General features: G+C 39.9%; 2 protein-coding genes across 2 annotated transcripts; both read right to left on the reverse strand.

The window, feature by feature from the left end:
- Positions 1–737: 737 nt before the first annotated feature.
- ppp1r14aa (protein phosphatase 1, regulatory (inhibitor) subunit 14Aa) lies at positions 738–8,236 on the reverse strand. Its single transcript, XM_067494589.1, has 4 exons — positions 7,982–8,236; positions 3,828–3,908; positions 2,864–2,896; positions 738–983 (listed from the first exon to the last, which is right to left on the reverse strand). The coding sequence occupies exons 1-4, from the start codon at positions 8,219–8,221 to the stop codon at positions 795–797; spliced, it is 543 nt and encodes a 180-aa protein (XP_067350690.1). The 5' UTR covers positions 8,222–8,236; the 3' UTR covers positions 738–794.
- A 4,423-nt stretch (positions 8,237–12,659) lies between these two features.
- dlb (deltaB) lies at positions 12,660–17,348 on the reverse strand. The gene is made up of 7 exons (XM_067494785.1): positions 17,124–17,348; positions 16,804–17,043; positions 16,652–16,709; positions 16,285–16,542; positions 14,855–15,216; positions 14,479–14,695; positions 12,660–14,275 (listed from the first exon to the last, which is right to left on the reverse strand). The coding sequence occupies exons 1-7, from the start codon at positions 17,172–17,174 to the stop codon at positions 13,560–13,562; spliced, it is 1,902 nt and encodes a 633-aa protein (XP_067350886.1). The 5' UTR covers positions 17,175–17,348; the 3' UTR covers positions 12,660–13,559.
- Between the last annotated feature and the right edge of the window lie 4,374 nt (positions 17,349–21,722).

Here is a 21,722-nt window from a genome sequence, read left to right on the forward strand (position 1 = left end):
GTCTTTACATATGAGACTGAAACACAGTAAAACATTAAACAACTACAGTATATAAGCAATGCGACAGGATTATTTCCAGTGTCACAGCATTGTAGACTCCCGTGTTGAATAATTTCCTGAAATCATGACAATAAATAAATTCAGTGATTTAATTAAAATGCTTATGTATGTTAAATACTAAATCATATACTGAACATGCAACTGCAAACAGTAAGATACAAACAGAGGTGCAGCTAATAATGTTCATGTGTTAATGTGTATGATATATTCTGTTTTGTTTGTTTCTTTCCTTCATCTAATGACATACATCTGAAACCTCTGTATCTGGATAAGCTCCTTCAATGACCATTAGGTGCAATCCTACAATCCTGCAGCTGCAGCATGAGAGAAGAATTAACAAGTGGATCTTGTTTCCTTGGCTGGGTGTAAATGTGGAGTCCAACAGTCAGAGTAGGTGCTCATGAATTATGCCCATTCTGTGTTCATAGCTCCTAAAACAGCCTGTTGGAGGCAACAAAATGTCACAGATATGTTTAAAATACACTCAGTATATAAAAAAGTTGTCAAAAAGGACCCTAATACAAGCTCTTTAAATATAGGCAAAATTGGAAGCTACACCCGGAAGGAAGCAATATTAATCTTCTCCTCTATTGTTAGCATGCAAGCATATTTCCCAAACCATCAGACTATTCCCTTAAGTGTAATGGTAGGTTTTTCTTTCCTTGTTGTTTTGCTTAGTGTGTTCTCGTGTCATTACAGTGTGTGTCTGTGTGTACAGTAGATACTGCAGATCATCAGAGGGTCTGGTTTTGGCCGTGAGTGTGGTTGAAGTGGTGCTTTTGCTGCTGGTGAGGGTTGTTGAAGTGGTAGGGCTCATGGCGGTAGTGGCTGTGAGAAATGACCGGATGCTCGATGCCTTCGCTCTGAAGCTCCTCCTGCTTGTGAAGTCCCTGCAGTTTTCCCAGCAGCTCTCTGATGAAAGTCTGAGGAGGAGCACAACAGCCAGAGTAGGTGTCACATTGAGTGGTGGTCCATCTAACTTGAAAAAACTACAAATTTATTAGCTAGGCCATCAAATGTGTACAAAACCAAAACAAGCTTCAGCCCAGTGTCAGTCTCTCCCTTTAATCTGGTTATCAGCAAGAAGACCCAGAAACCTCTGTGTTTGGTTGCTTTATGCCTTGCATTATTTTTTCCATAATTTTCGTTATATCTGATATAGAGTGCCATAGGAATGAGTCCTAATACCCAAAAAGAAAGTAATATTTCACATCCGGTTCCCTCATCCTGAAGTCTGTGGGTTTTTTTGGCTGGGTTTTGGGTCAGATGCCTTATATCATGTCCATATTTAACAGAAGGTCAAGAGATGAATAGGTTAAAGATTGAATATTTGTTTCAGTACATACCCCTCCTGCACGTTTTGGAGCTTTTACATATCTTGAAAAAAGTGGCTGCAAATTACGAGGTTGGAAGCTTAGTGCTTGTTGTAGTCATCATGTTACGATGGTGTAGATTGATTATTGCCTATCAACATAGCTTTTTACTTATGGTGATTGTATTTAAGCTATAAAAATCATAAAAGTCATGTTCAGCAGTGAAGACTGTCTTCCTGAACAAAGCATCATAAACCTCAGTTTTTTGCTTTTATGACAAAAGCCAATGGAGAAATCTCATTGACTTTGTGTTGAGGGAACCAGGGAGATCGTAACGTCTTTCCCCCATTGGTATGACAAAAATTCTCTATTCGTTTCACCAGTACTCAGAACTTTGATACCGAGCTTAAGGGTTTGCATCATCTGATTTTCTGGTCCTGGAGTCTTCTCTTCACATTTTGGAGGGCATTCGGGACTTGGCGCTTTAATGTTTATGGATTAAAAGACGTGTTGTCATTTAATGTCTCTGGTCTATCAAACATAACTAGTGTGATTCTATTCATGTTTTTCCTCATATAATAACACAATACAGGATAACAAAAAGATTTTCTACACTAAAAAGTAAAATAAAGATACTGCAGTTACAGAAAAGGCACAATTCAGTGAAAGCAACTCAGTTTTTAGAGAGATTGTTTATCTGGAAGTATCAGGACAAATGACTCACAGGCCACTGACAACCTAGTCATCTCTTTCTGCTGGCACCATAAATAAGACCTCTGGGACTAAAACAAACATCATCAGACCATTAAGAAAACAATAACTGTCAACAAAGATAGAGCCAAATTATCTTCTCGAGAATTTTGACTCCTCTTATGTCCATAGATGGAATAAGGCATCGGAGAGCAGTAAGGTACCAGGACAATGACCTCATTACGCCCATGGAGAAAGTTCCCACTCCCTCCACTGTTTTGTGTTTGTTGTGTTTGGTTGCCTTTGTTCAGGCATGTGGAGTCAATGTGTTGCTCAAGATTATTTATTACATCCTTTAAAATCTAAAAATAAGTCACCAGGGTGGGTTTTGAGTGCACTTGCCAGAAAATAACACATTTTGAACATCGCATTTAGTTCACCTTGCTTATATTTTGTAAGTATGGGAGCATGAAACAATCAGTCCCAGTCAATACTGTGAATACTGGCTAAAAAACGAATGCTCCCTGCTCATTAGCCCGTGTTTGCATCTCTTAACAGGTCACAGCGAGGTGAACAATGTGTCCAGAAAGACTTGTTGTTTAAGGACTATAAATGAAAAACGGCAAGAAAACGCACAGAACACCATTGTTCAGGTATGTGGAGTAAGAGATGGATAAGGTGTCAGATGCTGCAGCTTCATCTTAGCTCTGTGTGTGTGTGTGTCTGTGTGTTTGCGTGCAGATATAGATTTACATATGTGTGTCCCAATGTGTCTACTGTGTTGAAAAGCTCAGACATACCTCTGTGCTTTTTCGGCACTTTCGAAGAAGCTCCTGAGAATAGAGAATAATGTTGGAACAAAACAGCCACACAAACACCGATTTGTTTTCAAATATCTACCATGAAAACTTTCGCCTAAAACACAGTCTGGTAATCTTGTTGTCAGTGATATGAAATAACTGATGGAAGACAAAACCATTAACATTAGATACATTTAATTATTTGGATAGTTGTTACATTCTTCTTTGTATTCAAGACAGAATACATGTGTGTCAATGAGAGGGACCCAGGTGGAACGGTGAGGTTACAGGGAGCAGAGGTGAAGAAGGTGCAGGACTTTAAGTACTTAGGGTCAACGGTTCAGAGCAATGGAGAGTGTGGAAAAGAGGTGAAGAGGCGAGTGCAGGCAGGTTGGAACGGGTGGAGAAAAGTGTCAGGTGTGTTGTGTGATAAAAGAGTATCAGCGAGAATGAAAGGAAAGGTGTTCAAGACGGTGGTGAGACCAGAGATGTTGTTCGGCTTAAAGACAGTGGCACTGAAGAAAAGACAGGAGGCAGAGCTGGAGGTAGCAGAGCTTAAGATGTTGAGGTTCTATTTGGGAGTGACGAGGATGGACAGGATCAGGAATGAGGACATCAGAGGGACAGCTCATGTTAGATGTTTTGGAGATAAAGTCAGAGAGGCCAGATTGAGGTGGTTTGGACATGTTCAGAGGAGAAACTGTGAATATATCGGTAGAAGGATGCTGAGGTTAGAGTTGCCAGGCAGGAGGTCTAGAGGAAGACCAAAGAGGAGATTTATGGATGTAGTGAGGGAGGACATGAAGTTAGTTAGATGGAGGCACATGATTTGCTGTGGCGACCCCTGAAAGGGAGCAGCCGAAAGGAAAAGAAGAAGAACATTCTTCTTTGTTGGACTCTACTTCATAATCAGCAATATTTCTTATCCAGTTCAATGAAGTGATATTGTGATAAGTCATGTTACCTTTAACTTTTGGACTCTCTCCTCATCATTAGGTAGATCAATCAAGTCATCAATGTTTACCTCCTCTGGCATGTCCCCCTCCTAAAGTAAACAAATGATGAAAGCAGACTCACACAATTTTAACGTGTCACCATATGAGACTTTAAAATATCCTAAAATCTAGCCTTAAATTTTCAGAGGTTTCCCATGTGGTCCCATACACATATAACAATTAGAGTAAAACAGCTGCATCACTACAAAATGCAATATGCTGCATGTTTTGTGTGCTGTACATGCTATTAAGAATTTTACTGCACAATTCAATTAATAGTTCTATCAAAGTTAGAACTACACTGATTTCTGTCTGTCTTCATCATTTATATACAATCAAATTGCAACCACAAATTCTTGTCTGCATGTCAGCACTAAAAACTGAGTTTCTAATTGTCCTAAAACGTTTTTTTTTTTCATTCATTCAAAACATACATTGCACCAGAACATAATCAAACCAATGCTTGCATTTCCTGTGTTGCCACTTTAGTGCCATGGGAGCATCAGTTGTGGAAGACAGGCTGCACATACTCAGATATGCATTCATACATGTTACAGTAAAGCATTTGTATTCTAAGCTGGCTAACGAGGTCACGGAGGCTGAAAAGCAACAATGTTCACATAGAGCTGGAACAGTGGCCTGTTCTGTTTGAACAAATAGTAATTATTCCAGCTGAGAGAGAGTGAACAGTCCCACCCGTCCATCCACATCACTGTGCCGCATGCCATCCCACCAGCTTTCTTCTCAACACTCTGGTACTCACACAGACAGGTCCTATCACCTCAGGAAGAATAACTGTCCACCCTCTTTGATTCATTAAATGAACTTATTCTGCTAGCAGAACATATTTTGCATTCAGATGAGTCTGAATTGAAGTCCCAGAACCCAAAACCAACAGCTCAGCCAGTTTGTGTTGTGTTCTGCTTTAATCTACTGGACTGAACTGGTTTTCTCCATACACACATAAGAAGAGGATAATTGCTAGGTTTTCAATTTTTCCATCGCAGGGCAAGAGCTAGCCTTTCTCGTTTTGGGGTGCAAAAAGAAAAAGGTCGTAATATTACATTCATAAACTTTCATTTATGTCTTTGTGGTTTCATTTGTTTTCACATTTCTTGTTTTTAATACTGTGTTGACTGTGTGTTCTACAGCTTAGGAGAAACTCTATTTTCTTACACTGGATCTTTACTGCGGAAATGTAGATTAACCTGCAGCAACAAGTGAATGTTTTAGGCATCTTTTAAAAAAAGCAGACGAGTTCATCTCTGTCATGAATCTTCTGAGAAATATGGATTTCAAACAAGAATCCCAGACTGTCACTACATTTTATATGGAAGTAACTGGAAACAGATCAAAAATAAAAATTTAGATTGAGACAAAACACAATGTCTTTACCACATCCCGATTTTACTCTAAAAACCTATTTTTACTTTCATTAATGTCTGTGTCCAGAATGTCTAAAAGAAGAAAAAACAAGCGGTAAAAAAGTGAAAACATGTTTACCAGTGCACCTAGACTGGCTTACACACCTTTGCTGTCGTACCAGTTTCTTACAGTCAAGTTTCCTGCATTTTTCATCCTTCACATCTGCCTTGACCTTTAAGAGGTCGACTACAGAAAAAGCCAGGCCCTGGCTGTTCATTCTGTAAACGCATAGTGTACATGAATGTCACCTGCCTCTAACAAGCACCACATGGCTAATATCCATAGAACACCAACATCACATGGCTCATTTGCCTTCATAATATGTGACTTCAAACTGAAGTTACAAATTACTACTGTGGCCCCATTTGTCCGCATTTGTTTCCCTCCTCGCCGTTAATCTGTTCTTGAATGTCCCAGGCAATACACTGCAGCCTTTTACATATCCTGTCAGTATTTTCCACAGCTGCTGGTCCACTGTAACTTTAGATGGGTTTAGATGGTTCAGATGGGAACTGGAACAAGCCAGACTTGTACTTCCTGCCAGCATTACCCATTTTTCTCTTTATTTCTTCTTATTCATGTTTATTTTTATTTATTTATGTTGTTGAAAATCATAGTTTTGTATTTTAAATACAATTAACTTTAAGCTATCTTCTTAATTTTATTGTGAACACACATCCGCACTGTAGCAGCAAGTCATAGAACAAAAGAATTTACTAGAATGATACTTTTTTTCTACAGTATCTCTTTACCTAATCACAAATAAACAATGATTTAATAAAATAATCCAACTAGTAGTGTGAACTGGAAACCTATGCCTCAGGAAGAAACACCGCCACAGTACAAATGTCTATGGCAAGGAAATCACTAGATTGGAAGACGGTTGCTTATATCAGTATTTCAGATATGCACAATGACATTTATTTTATCCACAATTATCATTTCAGGTGTGCAGAATGACTATTCTGGATATCTGCGATCAAGCTCTTACTATGAAAAACTCCCATTTCAGATATTTACAGTGCAGTTGTTATTAGTCATAATTTCAATTTCAGATTTGCAAAATAACAAATATATCTATCAACATATATCCACAATACATTTGTGTATAGTAGCAGTTGCATTATTTGTAAAAAAAATCCTGACTGTAGATATTTGAAATTGCATTTGAACTAGTTATAATCCAAACTGTAGATATCTGACACTTTTATTATTCCAAATATAATTTTGGACATTCAAAAATACAAGGTTTTTCTTATCTCTAAAGAGAAGTTGTGAATATATGAAGTTAAAAGCCAATAGACATGAACGACAAAAGTGATATTATTTGGCATAATTTGTCTCAGTCATTGTGGATATCTGAAAGTGCTTTTCTACTAGGGAGAATTAAATATTTAGATTAAATATTTGCAATATATGCAGTAGATATCCAGCTCAGCTATTAAATGTTAACGGCTACTTATACTTTTTAAGGAGTTTTAAACATCTCATATGCAGTTTTGACTGGTAAAATCGAACTTATAGATATAGAACGTGACTGCGCATATCTTTATTTATCATTCTGACTAGTGATAATACAATTTCAAATGGTAGAAATTTTATCTTAAATATAATTACACATAAAATTTAATGGTAAAATCACAGATACCTGCAGGAAGGGTTTTGTGTGAATGCAACTGATGCGCACTTAAGTTTTCTTGCCTCTGTGTTCTCTTTGGCTTCTTTACCTGTTAAATGTGTGTGTGTGTGTGTGTGTGTGTGTGTGTGTGTGTGTGTGTGTGGCCTGCAATCAGACAGACACACGGATCTGAAAGTAAATGTAAGGAATGTTTACTATGTAGAGCACTGACATTAGGTGAGTCATGTACAGATAAAACAAATCTACGCATAAAATACATAAAATTACTAAGATACTTAAGTTTGAATCTCATATATATCTTATCCTAACATATGCATTGCCTTAATTAATATTTCGATCAACCCAGTAACCCCAATGAAGCGTTGTTTAAACAGCTATTGTAAAGGAACGGAGCAAAGCCGGCTGGAGCCATAAGTCCCATCTCCATAATAGGCTGATTTATACAATAACAAAGCTGGTTCCTGTTTACTCCTGGTGCTTTGCAGAGCTGACTTATCATTGTGATCATATGAATCCTATTTTCTTATAATCAACATAATGGCTTTCACAACACAGATATGCATTCCAAGTCCAAAAATGCACGTCTTCTCCTTTGAGATCCTAATCGCCTGCCAGCTGCCAGATGTTGACCTCCTCCAGGGACACAGAGCAGCGATTTTCCTCCTCAGCCACAACCTTCTTCTCTTCCTCCTCCTCTTTTGTCCCTCTCTCAGTTCCACGCTGCCCATCTAAGGCAGAAAGACCCAAGACAGATAGAGTTCTCTGTGGGGGAGACAGCTGCAGACCACACATCTGCAGGAGGCTTGGCCTTGTAAGGAGAACCCACTTGCTCCACCTCTCCCCTCCACCAAACACCTCATAGATCACAGAAAGCCTGGAGCTGATGTCATCTAAATATGTCTTGATATAAAACTTACAATTCATATTTAAAACCTAATTTTACTGCCATCTTTAAAAAATATACACAGTCTAGTAGGTTTTTGACTCCTCTGACACAGTAGGCTATATGAAATGCAGACCAGAGGCAATCGCTTGTGCCTCTGGCTCTGGGACACCCACCTGACCCGAGTACAGCCGATCCAAGCATTCGTCGATCCACTTTTCCACGTCCAATCGCCTCTGCAGCTCTTTCCTGTTGTACTTCACAGTAACCCGGGCTTGTCTCTTCTGGATAGTGCACCCGAGTGCCTGAAATGACTCAAAGTCTGATGAGTTATCATTCTCCTCCAGCATTGTCCTGTTCCGGTCCTCTGCCATGTCTCCTCTGGACTGGTCTGACTGGTTCGTCCTATTTTTCATGCGCAAAAGGAGAGATCGCGGCGCTGGGAGGCGACGACGGCGCGCTGTTTTTTTTTTCCTCTCTCTCTCTCTCTCTCTCTCTCTCTCTCTCTCTCTCTCTGATGTTGATTTGCAGGGTATGAATGCAAGTACTGAACAACTGTGCAGGCTGCATTTCCTCTAACACATACAGTGTACAGAGCGTTATGTAAGAGCCCAATACATCTAAGCAGGCACAAAATAAAAGCTACATTTACAATTTGTAGGCAGATGTGGAGCGTACACAAGTAAAAGTTGCCTAAAAAGTACTCCACTATGAGTAAAACTTGAGCAAAACTTTAGATTCTTCAATAGTCTAAAGTTTGCTTTAAGTACAAAAGTACAAAAAGTGTCTAATTAATGGATAGTGACGAAAACAGATGATTTTAAACATTTGCAAACAGCTATTTCATCCATAATAATACATTCTAATTTATCATTGCATATGTTCTATAAGGATCAACATCCACATAAAATAAATGTAGTTAAGTAAAAGTGACAATAACATAAAATAGTCCAAATAAGAACAAGTACCAGTACTTGAGTTTTTGAGTAAATGTACTATTTATCCTTCATCCTATCATACCTATACTAGCATTTTACTACAGTATCTTTTATGGCTTTTAACACTCACAAACAAAACATATGAATATCTTACAAATTAAACTCTACACATACACATTCTATTGTGGTAGAGAGGTTGTCCACCAATCTCACAGTTGTTGGTTCAATCCCCGGCTCCTCCAGTCACATGTCGAAGTGTCCTTGAGCAAGACACTGAACCCCAACTTAGTTGCTCCCGGTGAGTGTTGGCCAGCTGCATAGCAGCTCCCCCATCAATGTATGAGTGTGTGTGTGTGATTGTGAGTGTGAATGGGTAAATAAGAAGCAGTGTAAAGCACTTTCAGTGCCAATACATACAGCAGAAACTATTAGTTGAATGAGACAAACGTTTGCTAATGATTTAAGATAATTCGTGATTCAAACCTATAAACGTTTCATAGTTTGAGCTCCTCAGATATTAGGATTTAAAACGTTTTCTTTTGATAAGTTCAATAAATTCCAATCAGAAAACTACTTGAAGGTATCCCTCTCAGGTAGTGTGATGGCACTGCTATCACCGTTGATGTTTAACAGTTGGTTAATTGATTATAAAAGAAAATAAGCACAAGATTAATCCAGGAACATTCACTTTTATTACTCGGACTGTTCCTGATTATATGTACATATTCTTACAACAGCAATCTTTTCAATTTTCCTATTTTCACTATTCCATCTCTAAACCTGCTCACAGATTACAGACTTTTGCAGGTTCTAAAGGTCTGGCCAGGAAATAACTGCTGATTAAGAAGGTGTGGCAGCTGATTCCTCTTTATCAATTATGTTAATGATGTGTCAGCACAAATGTTTAGATTCAACATCAATAAGGCTGAGCCCTCAAGAGCATGTAAACATCTTCAGACCTATCATAGCTTCATATCTCCTCATGTCAGCAAATGCCAGTTTTTACTTTGATTTACTTTGATTTAATCAGTTCCTTGAACATAGTCTAACAGATCTAAGATCAAGAGAGTAATACTGGATAATTTAATCCTGGATCAGGTTATCTAGTTATGTCATTAAAGATTCGGCATGAAAGAAGAAAAAACCCCAGGGGGCCTTTTATAATGTGCTACTCCCTGAAACAAAGCTTACTTATGAGGTGTTTCTGGAAAAGAAAAAAATTTCTATCAGACAGGTCAAGTTAAGACCATTCTTCTTGTTAGGTGAATATTGTAAAACACAGAAGTCAGTGAGGCAGAAATAAGTAAGCACACAAATGTGTTCACGCTAGTAATTTAAAGCAGAAAACTCTTAAGGAACAACTTAAGGAACCTATGAGCATATGAGTATTATAGTTTAACATACAAACAAAATTATATATGATATGGCAAAAAAAGCAAATAGATGGAGGCAAAAAGTGTCTGTAATGGTATGTTTTATGGTTGGACATTATAACATGCCAGAAACAAGTTATTAGCTAAGTTGGTTAATGGCAGTTGTCCACGGACCACAGGGTTAGTGGTTTGATCCACAGTTAAAACTGCCAAATCAACATACCCTGAACTCACGGGATAAGCCCAAAGGACCAAAAACAAAAAAGGTAGTTGGCAAAACCAGGATGGAGATGTAGTAAGCCATCTGACTCCCTAGGCGGTGCTGTACTCCAGTATATGGGAGAGTAAAGGAAGTGAGTAGCTCAGAGTATAGAATGAATAAAACTTACTCGAGTGAATGGGGAGGAAAGCGTCTGGAGGTGAAACAGATGGTTATGGGGAAGAATGGAGTATGGTCTTGATATTTGAGATAAATCCTTTAATGCTGTAAAAATGATTGACTTGACAAGTGGCTAGAAAACAGTGGTGGGGAATTATCTGGGGAAAATGCAGTGATCTGGATCTGACGTGAGAAAACTCTAAATCCCTACTGTGACAAGATTGGCAAAAATCCCAACAACACAAAGTGCATAAAGACAAGACAGTCCTTTAACTCTGGGGCTCTATAAAATCCTACTGTGAAATAAACATGGGCACATGAAAATCCTTCTGTGAGATAAACTTGGTTCACAACATGGGTACACGTGAAAATCCTTCTGACACATTAAAGCGAGTTCTTACTTAGCATTAGATTAAGAATTGAATACATAAGCATGAGTTCACGATTGATCTGCCACAGCGAATGTTTTACCTGTCTGGGCCTTGTTGCTTTGTATTATTATTCATGTGAAGAAAGATTTGCATTGGAAGGGCCTTTACATTATCTAATAAAGGAGATGTAGTGTTTTTGCAAGAGACATACTTGTTAATGGCAGAAACAATTAATTTACAGAGGAGCTTTTGAATCCTGTAGAATGCAAAAAGCAGAAGAATTGCTATGCTGGTGAACACTTGCCATTTAAACTTATAAAGGAGGTCAGTAATGAAGCAGTGCATCTATTTTACCGGTGGTAGAAATGCATAGCTACATAATGTCGATGGACCAAATGTAGATGCTTCTTCTTTTTGGGGGCAACTGGAAAGAAGAGATTTTTGTACTAAATTGGGAGGAGATTTTAATAAATCACTCCTTTGGTAGATCAGAGCTCTTTATTTGCACATTTAAGAAGACTACCTCAGCTATTAAACAGGTAATTTTAAAATGTTAAAATTATAGACTGATTGGATTAATCAGCAACAAAAGTAAAATAAAATTATTGATTTTTTTTTTTTAAACAACTACAAGTCATATATGGTGGCTCAGTGGCAGAGCATTGGGTTGGGATGTAGAAAGCCGCGGGCTCAAATCCCACCCCACCAAGTGTGGACACACTCGGCCACCCAAAAAAAGAGGAAGGGGAAAGGATGCTGCAGGAAGGGCATCCGGTGTAAAATCTCATGCCAAAACAACGTGTGGAACACATTCCACTGTGGTGGCCCCTGAAGGGACATGCTGAAAGCTGATTGTCTTTTGATTTGATCAACAGGACATATATGGTAAGACTCATGAAGCATTCTGATCTTACTGTTTATTACAGTGTCAATCCTCAAAGAATGGATACACTCTGCAGTCTGTATGCGGGGAAACATCTCGGTGAGACATCATATGACACTGAATGAAAAAGAATCAGAGAAAAGAGCTTAAAACAAGATTAATTCAGATAAAAAATAAATTTTATTTGAATTGTATAGAGCTACATAGATTAAGGGAACTGTATCCTGTTTGAATTGGGTTATATATTCTGTGGTTGTCCAAATATCCAAAGTTTTTAGCAAAATATATATAATAAAGTTCAACTTATCCTGGATATCTCCTTTGAATTATCCCCTGCCTTATTCATTGTGAGAGATCCCTTCCCCTCAGAGATGTTCCCTTTGCGGATATTATGTGGATTCAAACAGCACTGATGTCAGGACTTGTTGTTAGTACTCCCAAGTACAACAGCGGCTCCTTCTTTCAATGAAAAGATTGCTCTGGTAGACGGCGTAGAAAACAATAATACAAATAGAAATAGAAATAAATAAAAAAAACTGAAGTTACAGATTTAAAAATTTCAGACCATAAAACAAAAATATCTGGAGGAGTTAAAAATAGAATCATGCAACCAGGGAACAACTGGGAGGTTGTTCATACAAAGTTTGTCATTTATTATCAAATGTATCAAAGTTGATACATTAAAAACTAAGCTCAAATTAACAAACCCAGTCTCTGAGACTAAACAAGATCAGAATTTGTGCTCAAATAAAAATTAAAAATGTAAAACTATAATAACCCTGCAAGTACCTCAATCTTTTATACCTAACTACAGTACTTGAGTGAAGTTAGTCGTTACCCAGGTAACAACATTATCTCGATGTCGTAAAATTTCTGTCTATGAGTAAAGATTGGAAATTTAGATCCAGAGTCATATCGAAGCAAATATTTTATTCCACATCACAACCACATGATGAAATTAATCACAGACATGATCAAATTAAATAATATGAATAAAAACATGTAAAATAACACAAACTTTGGCATGAAATCAAAATGGCACATGAAAAAGCAACATGATCAGTAGTTTATATACTATATATATATACTGTATTTATATATAAATTACAGTAATGGCTGACTGTGTGATAAAGCACATTTTCCTTTATATCCCTGCACTGAACATCTTTGGGATATTTCACACCACCCCACGCAGCCTATAACCCCTCCAGTTACAAAATCAAGCGTCGGTCTTCATTCAGCATCATATAAATATATCTATACATCTGTGACAATCAAAGTGGAGCCATAAACATAAGTTTTCAAATAAATAAATAATATAAAGAATAAAAATGATGGTTCGCACAATAAGGAAATAATGGTTAAAGGAAGATTGAAAAGCAAAACAAAAACTTTTTTTTTAATGAGAAACAATAAACAAAGTGAATAAATTAAAGTCAAAAACCCAATAAGACGAATTTTTGGGCAGGTTTTCCAAAGCTGTTCAGACTGTTTTGAATTCCTGTATTTGGTTTGTATTGTAAGTCCTATGAAAAGTGGATCATATTATTTGTCTCTTTGGGTCCTAAACATGGAAGAGCTTCGCCCCATTTACTTTTACAACAATCTATGTCAGTCATCTTCATCAAAGCAGTTCGTGTGTCAGACATTTTGTTTCTTATCCTTACATTTAAACAGTGTTTGATCTGCAGTGTGAGCTGAGAGGTTTTCAGCTCATGACTTTGCTCGTCTCCTCACTATGCAGGAAGAGAGAGGAGCAACAAGTGCTATTATGCTTCTTCCCCTGTTGGTCCATTAGTTGTTTTCTCTTTCATCTCAGTCCCACTCCAGAAACCATGCCAGCCTCTTCCCTCCACATAAAGTCCTGACGTTCACCTCTGGTCAGGCCGCTCTCCATGGAATTGTGCCTGTACCCAGACCTGCCATCCGGGCAGAGCGAGAGGCTAAGACGGGCCGTGCTATTGCTGATCTTGAACAGGCCACTGGGACCAAGGAAGGCTTCTCTCTCACTTCCCTCCAGGTTGTTGACTTTCTCCAAGTCATTATAAACTGCGATGTCGCTCAGCTGCTTCCTCCCTTGCAGTCTCCTTCTCCTTCTCAGAAATATAATGCCTGCCACCAGAATCAGAACGAGGACAGCCAGAATGCAGGAGAGGGTGACGGTTGTGGATGAGGGCTGAGAGGTTTGGCGCAGAGCCGGCTTGAAACTGGGCTGAAGTGTGAACTCGCAGCTCGGACCCATAAACCCTTTAGGGCACTGGCATACAGGCCCAGTGAAGTGGGTGAAGCAAGTCCCACCATTCTGGCATGGACGTGCACCACAGGCATCTGAGCGCACAGTGCAGTTCTTGCCAGTGTATCCCAGGGTGCAGGAGCAGGTGTAGTCATTCACACCATCCTGGCAGGTTCCAGCATTCTGGCAGGGACTCGAGGCGCAGTCGTCGATGTTGATCTGGCAGTTGGCACCAGTGAAACCTGCCTGACAGCGGCACAAGATGCTCTGGCCGAGGTCCAGACACTCACCACCTGCAGAAGGGATAAATACTCAGTTTAGCATCCAAAAGATCTGGGATAACCACTTACTTGAACAGTGTGTTCCTTGGATTACATTTAGCACCATCTCTGTGATGGTGACAATTACACACATTCACAGAAACATTTTTATTTCCAGTCCAAAAACTGCTGATTTGCACTGCGGCCACAAGATGTCGCCAGAGGAGTAGCCTCACCATTCAGACAGGGCCTGTTGCTGCAGCGGTCCAGCTTCTTCTCGCAGTTGGAGCCGGTGTAGTTTGGAGGGCAGCGGCAGGTGTAGCCTCCGGTTATTGTCTCCACACAGGTGCCACCGTTGAAGCAGGGACCATCCGCGCACGTCATTGCAATGATTTCGCAGTTCTTGCCATAGAATCCCTGCGGGCAGGTGCAGGAGTAGTCGTTCTCCAGGTCCTGGGGAGGGTGAAAGAAAACGCTTTGTGTTTAGGACATAACATGTGTACTGTGGAGGAATTAAGAAACAAATGATGGACCCCTATGTTACTGTAGTTCTTGGTTTGCAGACTTTTTTTTTTTAATAACTTTTTTTCCCATTCCCCTCTGCAGACTCACATTGCAGCTGCCTCCATTCTTGCAGGGGTTGCTGTCACACTCGTTGGTTTCCAGCTCGCAGTTGGTGCCTCCGAAGCCAGGTCGACAGGTACAAGTGTAGCTGCCCTGGCCCGTGTTGGTGCAGGTTGCACCATTAGCACAAGGCTTGTGGTTTGTGCAGTAGTTAAGATCCTGGTCACAGAAGAGTCCCCCCCAGCCCTCCTGACAGTTACATTGCCATGGCTGGCTGCACGTCCCGTGGAGACAGCCTGGGTACCGCACGCATTCATTGCAGGAGGGGCCCTGCCAGCCCATGCGACATGTACAGCCCCCTGGGGCCTCGCAGTAACCGTGCTTCTCACTGCAGTCCGCTGAGCAGATGGCTGTAGAGGAGGGGAGAGGAGGGGAAAGGGAGGGGGAAAGGGAGGGGGGGAGGGGGGCGATTAGAATGGGCACGTCTTTGCACACACATACACAAACAGTAAAAGCCCCCTGTCTGACCCCAGCTCTGTTCCAGACTTCACTGTTAGTTAAGTATTTAGCCAAGCAGCTGGCAGGCACACTACCGGTGAAATATGGTTTCTTTTATCTTCTCCACATTACACCCACACCCACACAGCAAAATCACCTTGAAAATGAATGAGCGCCTGTGTTCAATAGCGGCCACAGCTTTTTCTTTCATTGTACCAGAGAACAAAAAACAGATGGAATACCAAAGACTTTCTTGCAAAAGCAAAACACAATGACTCAGATCACTCAGATAAAGGAAATACTCAATATACTGCTTTAAGTGTGTGTGTGTGTGTGTGTGTCAGTCAACCACAAGTTCAGTAGTAATATTAAAGATGAGAATTTTAAACACGCCTTGACTAAAACTTGACTGAATGTTTCCATACTTGGGGTTTTGCATCTCTTAGTTGGTTCATGAATTTATTTTGAGTACAAAAGTGTTTAGTATCCAAATTCTTTCTATATTCTTCATTTCTTACCTACTGTCATGTGTTTTAAATACAGTATTTAGTAAAATGTTGACAGTGTTTTACATAGGACTACATTACATAGCTCATTATTTCTGTGTCTCAGTTTGTCAAATTCAACAGTTTATTTGTCTTCACTTAATTTTTACGCATGTAAAACATTTTTGTTTTTACGTGTGCTATATGAATACAGTTTAGTTTAAAATTCTCCGAGATTTAAGTAATTCACTTAATAAATACAATATTTGCATTTTGCAACAGAGAATTGCAAAATAACACACACAATTCTATTGTATACACACTGCTCCTACTGTTAGTTCATTTATGTTGTATGTAGTTGAATCCAGTGTTTTCTAAGGAAATTTTAACTTGTTCCATCCACAGATTACAGTAATCTGCACCTATGGAAAAGAGTAGGTGCAGGTTTAGAGTTTCTTGTTCAAGGTCACTTCAGTAATTATAATGTATACTTACGCTCAGAGCAGTAGTTTCCTTTCCAGCCCTCGAGGCAGATGCGGTTGCCCTCCTCGTCGCAGGTGTAGTGGCCCAGCGTGTCGTCTCTCGGTCTGCAGTAGTCAGCGCAGCCCTCTCCAAAATAGTACTCGTCGCAGAAGACATGGTAGGAGTAGCGCAACTCGCTCTGCTCGCCAAAGTGCACGTCCTGGGACCAGTCCTCGCCAATGGCAAGTCTCCTCCTCGTTGCCAAACGGCTCACAAGGTTATTTTGGTTGTCTGCAAAGAGAATGGACGTTTACAAGGAAATGCCTGTGCGTCGGATAGGAAGTGGTTTAATTCAGTTCACTTAATTTATTAAAGAACCGCAGTAAACAACCTACTGCACCTGTGTATTCAGTTGGAGATTCTGCGTTCCAGGCTTCAATGATCAGTGAAAATGTTCCCTATAAAAGAAGAAATTTTACTTTATTCAGCATTCCATTTTAAATTTTCTATTAGATTTTAACAACATTGTTATTGTTTGTGTTTACCACTTACAGGCCACTTAAAATGGAAAGGTACTCTGATAGGGGCGCTGCTGGAAATCGAGGTGTGATCGGCCCTGATGACGTTCGTGTGTCCGGTGCCAAAGGTGCAAGGTGGCTCCGCGGAGATAACGTCTTCTGAGTGTTTCAGACAAATTCTGAAAAATATATGACAGTCCCTGTGTCGTCTGCAGATGCGTTGCGCTGTGTGAAATGAATTAATCTTCAGCTCAAACACACCAGAAGATAATACCTGCAGTGACAAAAAAAAAAAGGTTAGCAGAGCTTGAAAAATAGAGAATGTTATATCACGATAAACAGGGGGCAACTTACTGTTTGCACTACAGCCAAAACCAAGAGGCATCTAGGGTATACATGTGCCATTTTGTTCGTTTCTTTACTAGGTCCTAAATTGATGTCCACATCCGATGTGTGCAATAATATTCCCAAAGGTTGCTGAGGAAACCTTGTTGTAAAAATGGATTTAAAAAGTTTCACCTCACTGCAACTACGCTGAATTGTCTTCACTCTTCTTGTTTAGCTTCTGGTGCGTAAAGGCGCACAGAGGTTTTATACCCTGATGCTCTGCGTCACGCAAAAGAGGTGGAGCCGGATCAGACCTCAGGGGAGCAGCCTGGCACACGGGGACTGCCTGGGGATTTTCTTATTAGGAATATGCATAGGAAGTTGGTCTGAGACTTGGATTGTAGCTTGGACCTTAATTACCTATTTCAACAGCGATGCAGTTGATTGATGTTAAGTGAACAACAGACCAATTTAAGGAAGTTAATAGCTGAAGAGATTTGATTATAACATGAACGGAGAAAAATGTCCTACAATTAAAGAGCTTACAGCCTAAACTTGTTGAAAACGGTCAGAGTTTGGGAAACGTCAAATAACAACTGGGCCACAACTCATTTCCTACAGTTCATCCAACATGCACTGAAGCACCTTTAACACCGTCTTTAGGTTTAGCGTGAGCTATAGAGAGTGATTTTCACTTCGGAGCTTTTCTGCAAGAAAGATCAGAAAGAAGCTTGGAAGAATAAAATATAGCCTGTCATTCTTTACACAACACCTCCTAATTGCTCTGAAGCGTGTGAGAGGACAAAGATTACGCAGCCCAGGATTGGGCATATTGTCTCTTGTGCTGTGCTCCTGAGCCGGGAGAAGAGTGAAGGGGGTGGAAAGTGTGTGTGTGTGAGGGGGACTGCGGAGTTTGGACTATCATGTTGCCTTTGTCTGGAACTCATGCGAACAGCTGTATGGTAATCAACGGCACATGGTCGACCGTGTGGGGCTTCCAACCCAGCTATTGTTCCACCCGAAGCGCACGCTGGCACACAGACACACACACACACGCCGCTAACGCCTTATCGATTTAGGAAGGAGCCTGGTCGGCCGTCAAATCCTGCACCTGTCGCTTGCAGGGATGTGGTGGAGGGTAAACACACCTAAAATATTATTTATACAGGAGAGCCGACTGTGTTATAAAATTCAATAGATAAAAAATAAGAATCTTCAAGGATTATGTTACAAATTTTAAGAGCTGCATGCACTGACTAGTCTAACCACTTTCCCAACACTCTGCTTGAAACTGACAGGAACAAAAATACTGTTGGAAATTAGAAAAAAGCAAGATTGATGTAGACTGTCCGAATGGAGATTCAATAACTCCAGTGAGCAAATCAAAATTAAGTCACAGATTTCAAGGTGGCCACGGAAAAAATATCATTGTTTTTTTGTCTCACACTGGACAAGGCTGTGCGCAGGGTTGTGTGTGTGGCGGTAATATGTGGGTGTCCGCCCAGTGGGACGGGTGTGTGTGTGTGTGTTGGGGGGTGAGTGGGGGTGGGCGGGTTTGGCGGGGGGTGGGCTATTGATATTTTAATGCGAAAAAAGACGCGTGCCTGAAGTGGCCCCCTGCATCCTGGCACGCTTCCCTGCAAAACAATAAAGACCAGCGAGGGAGGAGACACACAGATGTAGTAGTTAAGACAAAGTATGCAGGAACGAAAGCTGAAGTGTTGTCAACTGTCTCAATAGCTTTGCAGTTGTCGTTGGTTTCCTCATCGGAGTCTAGACCAGTGTTTCGAAAACTGTTAATTATAGAAAAGGTACCAAGCCCTAAGTGCCATCATCTCGTGCAACCTCTATCATGAAAATGTACTTTTCACAGTCAAATTGTCCCTTTTCTAAATATTAACCCACTAGACGGTGTTTGAACTTTGAGTTTCATGTATCCTTTTTGGGATGGACCATATTGATGGTAAAACACAGAAAAAAGTCCATTCAAAATATTTGTTTGCAAGTATGAGCAGGAGACCCTTTTCATATTCTTCTGTTGGGTGTAGTATCATCATGCTTTGTACTTTTCTTATTAGATCCTGGTATTTTGTGCTTTTCACAAATACAAATGTTTTGCGTGGTTTTAGTTAAACTAATTCAAACCATTCTTTGGACATTGTCTTGACTTAAATAAATTCTTATTTGAGTCACAGAGTTAGTAAATCTGAGTTGTAAAATTGTTTTATGGTATTTTTATATTAATTTATTATGTTTTTTTCAAACACATGGTCCATATATCATGTTTTTCCTCTGCGACAGATTATTACTTCATGTATTGTACCCACCTACAGTAGTACCTGCTGCATCCCTCTACTGTAAGAGGGGGGGGGGCATCTTTGTGTCAGAAGAGCAGATGGACAGGGCTCTGCTGTTGTCATGTGTATTACTTGCAGGAGTGTGACATGAGCATGCCACGGGGCATGGGAACCGAAGAGGAGTCATGTCATCCCCCCTTAAACCTTCCATTAGTTTGAGTGGCCAGCATCTGCTTAATCTACAACCCACAGCAGCCTGGAGCTCCTTTCCCCCAAGGACACTTAGAAACAGAGAGGGGGAACTGCTGCAAATCAGACCCATGTGGGCTCTCAGGGGAGAAGTCGGTCTGTTGTCGCCACTTGTGAAGCCCCAGCCTGCTGTCTGACTGTGGGGGGGACAAAAGGAGGTGTGGAATGGGTGTCTGGTAGGTTGTTCTGTGCTTGTGTGTATTTGTGTGTGTCTGTGCATGTGTGTGTGCAAGTGTGTGCATGCAGTCTCAAATTTATGCAAGTCATTTGCTTGATTGGTTTGATCTCACTAAGATGCTGGATGCTGAAGCACTGTTGGGTACCAAAAAATGCACATCACTTCTGACACCTCCCTATTGAGTAAAATTATGGGCTGAGTCAAAAGGATGTCAGGAGGCACAGTATTAATCAAATCACTGGCTAACAATATTACAGAAATACTGTGTCTTACTGCTTCTCTTTACTGTTCTTGGAAACTGGTCATGAAATCAGTGTTTTGAAACATTTTAGCCCATTTGGGCCATTTGCGCTTACTTAGGCAATCGTCCTTTGCAGAACACCTCGCTCAAGTATGTACAGTGTGCATGTGCTTCTGTAAATTGTTTCCTTAAGGCTGTGATTATCCTGCTGAGTTGAGTAATTCACTGGACAGAGTACACTGGTTAGTAAGCTTTCTGTGGACCCACCATTATGGGAGTCAGTTAGATAGTTTAGACTTCAGGATCACAATACATAAAACAGCAGTGGAAGACATATTCAGATTGTTTACTAAAATTAAATTTGTGATACTAAAATGAAAAAATGACATACAAATATGTTTCTTAAAGCAGAACTTTGGGAAATAAAGTAGCATGGGATTGAAAATCAGTCCATCCCGGGCATCCAATACTGAGATTGTGTCAAAGCCCATGGCATCTAATAGATATGTGCAAGGCCAAACCCATGTGAGGCACAGAGTTTAACCTTCTCTGATTGGGTAGAAAGGTGAGCCTCATTAAAAAAACTTTAGAGGGGCATATCTCTTCAGTGCTGTTCTGGGAGTCCATGTCACAGGAGGTGTTGACATCGCTTCTTCACATTAAAACAAGTTATGTAACATTACTCTACTAAAGAAAGATTTTAAAAAGTTGTAGGTATTTGTTAAATTCCTATATTGAAGGTAGCACCATCAAAATGTACCCTGCTGTAGAAAGATATTGGACCTCCTCCTGATTCTCTTCAAACTATTTCAGATCTTAAAACTTAATCTGGCATAAAACTAAGGCAACCTGAGCAAACACCAAATACAAGTTTGAAATGACATTGATGATCTGATGCTCTCATTCAGGATTCTCTGCTACACACCAGAATCCATGTTTTGTTCTCAGTCATGGTAAGTCCCCCATGTCCTAAAGCAGCAGAGCAACTCCACACCATCACGTGTGATCATACTTATGTTGTTCGTTTAGTGGAATTTTGTGTTTGACTGAATATTTTCTCAAAGATTAGAGGTTAATTACAGATAAACTACCAGCCCTAAAATCTATTAACTGCTATCATGAAAATATACTTTTCACAGTCACGGACATATTTTTCCCTTTTCTAAATGTTAACCAACTGGAAGCTGTTTATAGTTTGTCTTTCATGTATCTTATGTAGGATGGACCATATTGATGTTAGGACTCAGAAAGTCCATTCAAAATGGCAATATTTATGATTTGTTTTCAAGAATGGGCGAGGAGACCCTTTTAATATTATCATGTTTCAATCATCATGTTCAAGAAACTGCTCAACAAATGATTATTTAAGCTATAGACTAAGTAAATCCGAGTTTTTAAATGGTTTTATGGTATTCGCTTGGAGTATGAATGGTTTTACAATTATTCAAAAAGTTATTTAGTCATTTCATACTATATCATATTAAACATGGTTTAACAAACACTGTTTTTAGCAATTAAATCTGAGTTAAACAGATTTCTGTCAGTAATGAAGGCGACTATTTTTTATAAACTTGACGCCAGAACATTTAACGGAGCAACATTTGGCTCTGACAGACATTTTCCTCCAGTGAACACACAGCACAACAGGAAACAGTATAAAG

The sequence above is a fragment of the Channa argus genome, chromosome 24 (assembly GCF_033026475.1).
Source record: "Channa argus isolate prfri chromosome 24, Channa argus male v1.0, whole genome shotgun sequence".
Taxonomy (NCBI): Eukaryota; Metazoa; Chordata; class Actinopteri; order Anabantiformes; family Channidae; genus Channa; species Channa argus.

What these genes read in the sequence shown, in the direction of transcription:
- ppp1r14aa (XM_067494589.1), bottom strand. Translation starts at nt 8,221, where the DNA reads ATGAAAAATAGGACGAACCAGTCAGACCAGTCCAGAGGAGACATGGCA. An exon ending in ATCGGCTGTACTCGGGTCAG is followed by an intron (nt 3,909 to 7,981) that starts GTGGGTGTCCCA and finishes TGTTTACTTTAG; the next exon opens with GAGGGGGACATGCCAGAGGA. An exon ending in AGAGAGTCCAAAAGTTAAAG is followed by an intron (nt 2,897 to 3,827) that starts GTAACATGACTT and finishes CTCTATTCTCAG; the next exon opens with GAGCTTCTTCGAAAGTGCCG.
- dlb (XM_067494785.1), bottom strand. Translation starts at nt 17,174, where the DNA reads ATGGCACATGTATACCCTAGATGCCTCTTGGTTTTGGCTGTAGTGCAA. An exon ending in AGGAAACTACTGCTCTGAGC is followed by an intron (nt 15,217 to 16,284) that starts GTAAGTATACAT and finishes CCTCCTCTACAG; the next exon opens with CCATCTGCTCAGCGGACTGC. An exon ending in CAACAGGCCCTGTCTGAATG is followed by an intron (nt 14,276 to 14,478) that starts GTGAGGCTACTC and finishes TCCCTTCTGCAG; the next exon opens with GTGGTGAGTGTCTGGACCTC.